The sequence below is a fragment of the Buceros rhinoceros genome, unplaced genomic scaffold (assembly GCF_000710305.1).
Source record: "Buceros rhinoceros silvestris isolate BGI_N320 unplaced genomic scaffold, ASM71030v1 scaffold37872, whole genome shotgun sequence".
NCBI classification, from domain to species: domain Eukaryota; kingdom Metazoa; phylum Chordata; class Aves; order Bucerotiformes; family Bucerotidae; genus Buceros; species Buceros rhinoceros.
The window spans coordinates 3,449-13,113 of NW_010401358.1; the positions used below are offsets into that span (position 1 = coordinate 3,449).

Consider the following 9,665-nt stretch of genomic DNA (forward strand, 5'->3'; position numbering starts at 1 on the left):
TGGGCCAGAGCCAAGAGCATCCCTGAGCGTGATGAATCGCACTGAAGGCTGCTGCCCTGCTTGGCCCAAACATCTCTTGGCTGTCCCTGGAGCCTAGAGGTTGTCCCTGAGGTGGCTGCTTGCACCTACACTGTGGACACCTAAAGTTAGGTGAAATTAATTCTCCCAGAGAGGCTGCTGCACATGACCTGGGAGTAAAGGGCAACTATGGCCAGTGCAGTGTTTTAGCTACAGAAATGTGTTTAAAAAAACCCACCACCCGCAAACATACTAAAAACTAACAAGGGGCAGTGCTTTCCCCTTTTAAATTTGGGTTGTTTGCCTGTAATGTCATATTTGCCATTAAGATTTGTGCTCCAATACATCTGCCACATTATTTTGCCTCATCTCGAGGTTGCACGTTATATTCCTTTGGAAGCTTTGGTTGGAAATATCTGAATGACCTCTGTCTGCAAAGCATATTGTATATAGTGTTTATATATATATAAAAGAATGTTATGGGATCTCAATACATCAGTGTACTGAGACAGGTATTTGCATGTTGTGTTTTTTCCTGTGGGAACGAGTGCAAATAAGTACTAACAACACCTAGAGCTGTAATGTGTCCATTGTCCCATCTCTCTCATAATCGTAACGCCTGAGCCAAGAGTGCAAGTTTTGTTCACGCCTCATCTGCAAACAAAAGCTGCTCTCTTTGTAATGCCATAAAAAGACTGAGTTCTTTTTGCATTTGTCATAGGGTAAGGGAGCACCGGGCAACGTGACATTGCCAAGCTGAATTCACCAAGGGGAGGAATGGCCCATGAGGCAGCATGTTACCTGTGCACAGGAGCAGGTTTGGTGCCTAGGAGCTATGGCTGTGAAAGTGAATACACCTCGTACCTGGATACTTCCAGGTACTGCTCTCCTGTCACTGCCACATCCATAGCTCCTGTCCTCCACGACCCCTCACTCAATTCTTGTTTGCACTGGCTGGGCAGCCATGGTTCATTAGATCCAGTTGTTCTACTCCTGATCAAGGCAAGGTCCTCATGCTCCTGGGGCATTCAACCTCTCAGCCTTTCCGTCATCTGTAAAAACATCTTTCATACTTACAAACTAACCACGTACAATGCAAGTAGCACAAGCTTGTGGAAGTGTATTTGCTTGCTGCACACTAAATTACAAGAGAAGTTGGCATGGCACAAGCAGTAGGTCAGTCAGCGCTGGGTCCTAATAGTATTAACCTTTACAGAATCAGGGGTTTTTAGATCCTCTTGTTCTCAAAGAAGTTTTTGGACCACCTAGTTGCTCAAGATACAATTCAAACTTCATATGCTTTTGTCAGACCCTACAGCTTGATCTGGTGTGGCTGTCACACATCAGAATGCAGTAGTTGTGCTGCAGCCACCCTGCGTGCACCAGTCCAAAGCACACTGCTCTTACGGACCCCTGACGTGCCATGCTGTGGAAAACACCTTCTCGCCATCCCAGCACAGCCACCCTGCATCCTCCATGAGGCAGGGTGGCCTTAAGGGGGCTTTGCCAGGGGAGAAGCTTAACTGTACCCTATGTATCGAGTAAACAGAGACCTGTCCCGGTATCAAGCCAGTGAGTCAGCACAGCGTAGCTTGGAGGGAGCATAACTCCAGTGTCAGGTTCTGGGCAGCAGCAGCTCTGCATTAATGTTAACAGCCACACCTCGCACCCTCTGCTTCCAGGCAGTATCAGACACCTGCTTAAAGCCCCCTCCCCCCAGTCTCTTACTCTGGGTTCTTAATAGCCAGATGTCAGCGCAGGCTATCGGCCAAACCAGTCCGCAGCGACACCACCGCACAGCTTTCCAGCAGTTTCAGGCGTTGGTCTCCTGTTGCTTGTTGATCCACACTCCATGCTATGGCTTGTCATACATGACTGTTCTCGTCAGCTTTGCTCAGTCAACCAAAGCTCATTATACCAAGTTATTTGCTTTTGATCACGACAAGATCTTGATGCTCCTGGGACATCAGTTAAAATTTAAAATGGATGATGGTTTCCAATGACATTATTGATGCAAGCGGCTTGCTTTATCAAATTTTCACATTAGAACAGAACTTCCAAACCAGCAGTAATCCAAACATTTTTTTTTTATTTTGGGTAAGAATAAAATTGAACACTAATTTCTGTCCAGTTTCAGCCTGTGAAAGATTATGACTGAAATAAGGCCCAGCATTAAGTAGTTATGTATCTGTAGGTCTGGACATTTCTCCCATTTATTCTTCCTTCCCAGAAGGATGTGAGCTGTGCTCTAGAAGGAAAGTTAATTGTTGTCTTTTATCTTCAGGCACTGATTCTGTAGTTCCTTCTTTCAGGATGGATCTTTCTTCTGCGCTCACACATCCTTATCCTACAGCCTTAAGTGGTGTTGATGCCAGACAGAAAATGAAAAAAGGAAAAAATTCAGTTGCTTCTTCATTCTCCATGTTTTCTGCTTTGCTATTTCACCCATGCAGAGACACCCGTGAGCAGAGAATTATTATAGCCCATATTTTGTTCTTCAGAAAAACCTTACTATTTCCCTCCACCAAAGAATAAAAACCCAAAGTCACTGAATACATATCTTATGCCTTTGCTGGCAGGAGAGATACAGTGTGCAAGCTACACAGTGGACCATTGTAGGCAACAGTAGAAGCTCATCAGACCCCAGAGGCCTGAGGAGGGCAGGATAAAACCATCTTCAATATTCTGCATTGAAGGGGTACTCCTTGTGATTTTTGCACCTGGAGGAAACCAAAGAGGAAAGATTACTCTCAAGGCTGAAAGGAATGCTATACAGAACTACACTGGGTGTATAGAGGAGCCTTAAAGTGAGGCTCTGAATTGCGTAACTGTAGAATGAATTTTAGAGACGTCGTATGGAAATGGCATACACATCCGACAGGTTCAAGTGTTTTCAGTTATTCGGGCACTGAACAGTGGCGGGCCCAAGTTACTTTCTAAAGTTCACGCTCCTTACAGAGAGAACTGCAGTTTCTGTGGCCTTTCAGCCAAGACTCCTTGTCTTGCTCTAGCCTTCTGAGGTGCACATCTGCAGGCAGTCGTTCTTTATGCTGCACTTCAGATGGTCATTCCCTCCCCCAACCACTTATGTGAGAGCTGACATCAATTCATAGTAACCCACTGGGAAAAAAAAACAAAAAACCCCAAGTTAAAAACTGCCGAATGCTCATTTCTCCGATGTGGACCAATATCGCCAAAGCTATCAGCTAGAACACTCCTTTTGGAATCGCAGGAACACAAAATTTCCTGGAGAAGGGGCTCACAATGAATACACAGTATGACTTCTGCTTATCCTTTTCCACTGAAGAAAGTGAAAGCAACAGTCCAGTGAGATGTTAAATAACAGATGCTTCATCGCCCAAAGGATTTCCGATTCCAAAATACACCCAATTTAAAGAGCTCTACCAGTACCTGCGAGATCAGAATAAAGATTATTGAAAATGGAAGAGCTTGAAGGAGACAAGCTGCCGTGTCACTTACGTGATCATTTCACAGATCCTCCAGTTTCTGTTTAGGCTGAGAAGGGTTGCCATCTCCTCTTTACTCAATTCAAAGTCAAACACCTAGCAAGAGAAACAGCTGAAGTCCCCTCTTTGAACAAACCAAATCAGAAGCAGGATTCATAAGATTAAACAACAAATTTACATCAGAAAGGGTGCTGGCTAGAAATTCTGGCTTCACGGGACAGGGAAAGGAAAAGAAGTGTCTTTGGATTTTTTTGACTCTACTGCCAGAGGAAAGAAACAAAAGCTGTCACTCGTGCCAGCTCTTCCAAGACGTTTGGTGAGCACCTCAGTGTTGCACAAGAGCCTCTCTTTGTGGAAGATGCATCTCTCAAATGCCAAAGAAACATCTGGAAGAATTTAGTATCTCAATAAATCCAGCTATGATACTTCTGAAACCTTGATGTCCAACATTAAGAAAAAATCCCCTAAGTAGCAGTCAGAGGAGCACCGTGCTCTACAGACACAGGAGTCTTCTCTTAACGTCGCTTACTCTATACTCAGAGGAACGCTACAGCACCTGGACTCCAAGCAAGCCCTGCCTGCCTCTTCATGCACAAGTCACAGAACAGGAGACACTACGTAAGGTCATTGATAAGGTCACCAGCATACTGATACACTCCAAGAGCTCCATCTTTTCTTCAGCTGCAGTTTTCATTGTAGCCCTGGCTTCAAGACAGAGAGGAAAAAGCCCAGTCCTTCTGTCTGAGGAGGACGTGGGAGGGGTGAGAAGGGATCACTGCTCTCTCTGCAGGGAGAAGGGGAGTAACCCAGGTCACTCCTCATGACTCACCTTGAAGTTCTCCACAATGCGCTGTGGTGTGACGGACTTGGGGATCACAATCACATTTCTCTGGATCTGGAAGCGAAGGAGAACCTGCAGGAATGGACGACTGAGTCAGAGAGAGGACAGCTCCTGGCGTGGAGGAAGTGGTGCCTGGTCCAACAGCTGTCTGCCCTACGCTATACCTGCTTCTGCAGAGCTGCAGTTCAAATCATTCCTGTCTCTGTGGCTTAGGTAGCAATTCTTAGAGAGCAAAGAGGGAGTGGAAGCCCACAGAGAAGGCCTTCTTTCCCATCCAGTTTTGGGACACTCAATTCCTTTTCTTCCCACCTGGGCTTTTCACAGTCTATGCAAGGCCTTCATTCTCTTCAAGAGGACGTGAGAAGGGAAGTGACATCTGAAGATGGGTCAAGAATCTTTTTCTGGCTGACAGGCAAAGAGATAGTAGTAGCATATACTGTAGGCCGGAGTAGGCAACCTGCGTTGCTTGTTAACACCACAAAAGAGCACCACAGTTCACAGGGAACACTGATACGGGCCGTACACTCTCCTCAGCTCTATTTTCCTTAATGGCTGTGCTACAGGAAGGGGCACCCACTGTACTGTGCACACGTACCTGTGCGGGGGTTTTGTTGTGCTTGGCCGCGATGTCTTTGATCTTGGGGTCATCCAGAAGGGAAGGCACATCTGGCTTATCCCTATACAGAGAAAAAAGAAAGAAATGGCAAAGAATCACTCCAGACAGATTCTACCTGTCATGACTATTAAAAAAAGCCAAAAACTAATATATACACCTGCAGCATCACTCATTCAATTAGACTGAATGGTTCAAACTTAAACCACACTACCCCACTTGGAAATTACCTGTCAGGGCGTCCAAGAGGACAGTATGCTGTCACTGTGATCCCTTTGGACTGACAGTAATTGATGAGCTTCTCCTGGCAAAGGTATGGATGACACTCGATCTGCGAACACAGGAGCAGAGACTGACAACTGTAGAACTACTGTAGCGTTCCCATGCTGCAGAGATTTTTTTTTTTCCCGGAATCCCAATTTCCTAATTACAGGCTGCCTTCATCCTACCCTGCCCGTAGTCTGTTGGTGACAAGTCACCAACTTTTATAACCGGTCTTGCCTATCCCACATTGGCCTTTTCAGCCATCAGCGCGCTTGCAGTAAGCGTGGGTAAAGCCCTTCCCAAATCTTCGTCCGCGAAGCCAAGCCATGAATGATGAATTTCCTGCATGCAAATGGTTAATCAGTAGATTTCTTGCCTCAACAAAATCTAAAACTTCCTTCCTCTTCTTTAATGATTCTGTCTACAGTCTGTAATTGAGTCCTTACATGCTTTTCAGATGTTTCCCTGAGAAGCTTTTATAAAAGTCATTGATTACAGTCAAAGTGATAGCTCGTATCTGGATTCTTCATCCTTCCAGAGAGAATGCTTCGTAGGAGAATAGCCCAGAATTTGTAAAAAGTGCTTCAACAAGGTGAGACAAAACCAAAATATTCTAGTCCTTTTTCTACCAACAAATATCCACAGAGCAGGATTTAGAATACCTGCTGTGTCTACTTTGTCCTCCCTTTTTCCATCTCCTCATTCAGCTGTAATCGGATCTTTAGAATCCCTGAAAACTATTCACCTGCAGCGATGCTGCAGCTTACCTGGTTATTTACTGGCTTTTTGTTTATTACTGGGTTTTTTTAAATTTTTTCTATAAAACTATTCACCTGCAGCGATGCTGCAGCTTACCTGGTTATTTACTGGCTTGTGCTTCAGTCCTGGCTTGTTCAAGATTCTTTCAATCTGCTCCCGGTTGAAGTTGGAGACTCCAATGGCTTTTACCAGACCAGCATCCACCAGCTCTTCCATGGCCTAAGAGAAAGAAGCACCAAGACAACACCCTGTGTACAAGCCATGACCTGAACACCTTCTTCCTGATGTCACTTGTTTCCCTTCATGGGAAGTGTGAAATAACTGTTTAGACTTGCCAGGTTTTTGATTCTGAAGGGGAAACGTGGGTACTGGTGGTATCTGTCCTATGTCTTCTATCACACCAAAGACAAAAATCATTGCCGAGACAGAAACTCACTGAGTTACACAAGAAAAAGAAGGCTCTAACTCTACTATTGTCACAGCCCTGGAGGCCTGTGCCCTAGGAGCATCACAACCAAAGCGTCTACTTTGGCAAAATCTTCTTGAGCAGTTCAAAAATGGGATGAAAACTGTAGCGAAGAAAAACTGTACAGTTGTGGTTAAGTAAAGAACTTTTTCTAACCTTAGCCTGGTCTGCAGCTACGCTGAAAGCGACAGTGCAGTGCAGTGACTTGAGATGTTAATCTACAGTGAAGAGGAGAAATGGCTTGACTAAGCATCCACATTTTGAAAAGTTACCACGTACTTTGGGGAATTCTTTCCAACTAATTCTGCATACACACATGAGCTGTTCTGTCACTGCTGAAACTAATGACACTGCTGAGGACGGAAGACATGCCTCTTCCACGGTGGCTAAGCTTACCTCCCATGTCTGTAGAATATCCGTGTTGCTGGGTATTGACATGCCTTTGTCATCTGTGGGAAACAGCTCCTCTCCCGCCTGTCAGTGACAAAAAAAAAAAACATGCTTGAAAATCTGTTGAGAAGTTCACCTAATACCACGTGAGCTCACAACCATGACAGCTTAAACCTCTAGGGCAGGCAAGAACACTAATTCTTGTCTGCGCTCGGTCATGCCTTACTGAGGAGCTGGCGGAATTTATGGCATTTCTGCCAGTGACCGTTCCCATAAAGGGAGGTTTTTCTGCTGGACCCCTCACAGTGGTGACGCACCCAAACATCTCCAAGGAAACAAACCACTCGGAACTAGAGCCTCCAGTCTCATACGTGTTCGCTTCACGCATTGTTCCTTTGTGCCCACTTAGGAAACTGTTCTGTTCTTTTTCCAGAAGGGCAGCGGGGGAGCTAGTTAGGAACTGGGAACAGGTAGCTCTGGTCTCCACACCACCAGATGTGCTGGAAAGAGCTATTACGTGCAGTGACAGCTCTTCCATGACAAAGCCGCTAATACTAGGAAAATTAGAAGAACCTTTCTGTACAAGTGATGAAAAGGCACCAAGTCTGAACTACATTGAACAGCCATTTGCTGCTGTCACCAGGGGAAAGTTCCATTTTTTTATGGCTTTGTTAACGTAAAGGTAAACTAGAGTATGAAATAAAGACGAGCATCTCAAAAGCAACAGGTAGGACGGAGACTGACCAGCCTGTGGCAGGACAGAAAGGCTAAGACTAGAATAGTCAAAATGGGACATCAACTCCTTCACTAATTACTGCAAGTGTTTAGGCCCCCAAGAAGAGTCACCTTTTGAATTACTCTATCAATCAGTGTAATTCGACAGTGGAACAACTGTACGGCTCCTACAGACAAGGTCAGCTCAGTCTGACCTGTACTTGGCGATTAAAGACAAATGAAAAACAGAAGCATTTTCTCTTGCACTGTGCTTCTGTAACATGCAGAGGAAAAATTTCTGACAGGCGGCAAATCACAGCCCTCCTTCCCATAAGGGGTAATTTTCAGATGAGCGTACACTAATTTGTAAGAGAAAGGGAGAGCAGCCTCTTTTATACTTGTAGCTGGGAGACCTGCCCCCAGTTTTCAGGCCGTCCTTGTCAGGACTGAAGGGCTGTGCAAGCAACAGTCTCGGGGTAGAGATCAAGTGCCTGGCTCTCATGGTCAGAGTAAAGCTGAGCACCAGAGCACTGCTGGAACACACAACAGACACATGATTGTCTTTTTCAGCCAGAGCAATTGTTGGGCTGTAAAGCCATATAGCTCCCCAAAATTCATAATCACAAGAAACAAAGCCAAGGGCATGGCTGCTACTGTACCTTAAACCCAAAAGGCCAGTGCACGAGGTAGAGATCCAGGTAATCCAGTTTCAAGTCAGCAAGAGTCTTCTGGCAGGCCCCCTTCACCAGAGGTTTGTCATGAAACGTGCACCACAGCTAGAGGAGAAAAACCAAAGCACGCCATGACCTCCTGGGTTAAAGCTCTCAGGTGCTTTCCTGCACAGTAGAGAAGTGATCCATCTCCTTTGGAAGGTGATGTGGAATGAGGCCACACGCTCTTCAGATGCAGCTAACTCTGTGATGGGCCTGGCCCATGACACTGGAGGTAACATGTGCTGTGGCAGCACAGGTATTTGAGCAGGATCTCTAGTTCCACTAGTTAAGACATAATTTGTGCTACTGCTTTGCTAATAGGTGGCTTTTAAACGAAGACACATTTCTGTCATTCCTAACCATGCATAAAATTCCTGCCTTGACTGTACCAGGTAAAGCCGAGAAAATAAAGCCACGAAGAAGTGGTTGGCACCAACCTTTACCAAGGTAAGAAGCACCTTCAGAATCCAGCTAAATGGATTCTGGCCTGTTTCCCTCAGTAAGCAAGAGAAGGAGAACCCACCAACCACACCTTCCCTGGGACACGTGCTGAGCAGATTACACTGTCCCACGGTGGCCAGAACCTCACCTTCCTCGCATGGCAGAGCCGCCCCTTTGGCAGGGCTGCGAGCCTGGCTGCTGGAACAAGCACCAGCCACTGCCAGGCTCGTCTCCTCTGCTGAGCTTTAGCACTTGGTGAGGTTTTGCCTCTGTATCAGTTTATGACACCAGGTGATCTCAGACCTTTGCACCACGGGTTTCTGCCTTGCTTGGTGCTACCTGGCCCACTCTAGCTGTTCCTGCTTGTCGCCTTCTGCATCAGCTGGTGTGCGGGTGTGAGATGCAGGGGCAGGTTCCTCCTCATCCCTCCCCTAGCACTTCTGGGTGTCCTCAGCAAAGCGCCAGACCACGGCAGGGCTGTGGTGCTCAAGCTTTCTGTAGATTTTGGGGAGGAAAGCAGAGTCTTGACTTCCTGCAGTGTTACTGGATTGACTGGGGAAGGAAGCTGTCACCAGACAGTTAGGATAAGAGTGATTCTGCTCCCTGCTCACAGCTCAAGGAACTCACTCTTCCTATTCAATGGCTACAACAGTATCACTGGACAGGAAATGCTCAAACTCCCTCACTGTACTGATGAAGTGAATCAAGAAAGTAGCATCAGGAACGATCTCATTTACATGATGAGCTTCTCCAGTGCTACAGCATCAAACTACTTGTTTCCTACTGTATAAACACCACAGGTAAAGCTGGTCTGTTCAAGATCCAGACCATCTGAGATATTTACCTTACTGACGATGAAGAGGTCCTCTCGCTTCACAGCGCCTTCCTTGATCTTCTGCTGGATCCCTTCCCCAACTTCACTCTCATTCTGGTACACGTAGGCACAGTCAAAGTGGCGGTACCCTGCATCGATGGCAGC

At 46.1% G+C, this 9,665-nt stretch overlaps 1 protein-coding gene across 1 annotated transcript in view; it reads right to left on the reverse strand.

The window, feature by feature from the left end:
* Positions 1-2,674: 2,674 nt before the first annotated feature.
* The window catches only part of LOC104490018 (aldose reductase-like), a 7,191-nt gene continuing 200 nt past the window's right edge, over positions 2,675-9,665 (reverse strand). Inside the window, exons 2-10 of the mRNA XM_010132245.1 lie at positions 9,531-9,665; positions 8,192-8,308; positions 6,825-6,902; positions 6,059-6,181; positions 5,170-5,270; positions 4,922-5,003; positions 4,315-4,398; positions 3,499-3,581; positions 2,675-2,738 (exon numbers count right to left, since the gene is read on the reverse strand). The exon at positions 9,531-9,665 is cut by the window's right edge and continues 4 nt beyond it. Of these exons, the coding sequence (XP_010130547.1) occupies positions 2,696-2,738; positions 3,499-3,581; positions 4,315-4,398; positions 4,922-5,003; positions 5,170-5,270; positions 6,059-6,181; positions 6,825-6,902; positions 8,192-8,308; positions 9,531-9,665 (846 nt within the window). The 3' untranslated portion in view covers positions 2,675-2,695. The remainder of the gene's footprint in view (positions 2,739-3,498; positions 3,582-4,314; positions 4,399-4,921; positions 5,004-5,169; positions 5,271-6,058; positions 6,182-6,824; positions 6,903-8,191; positions 8,309-9,530) is intronic.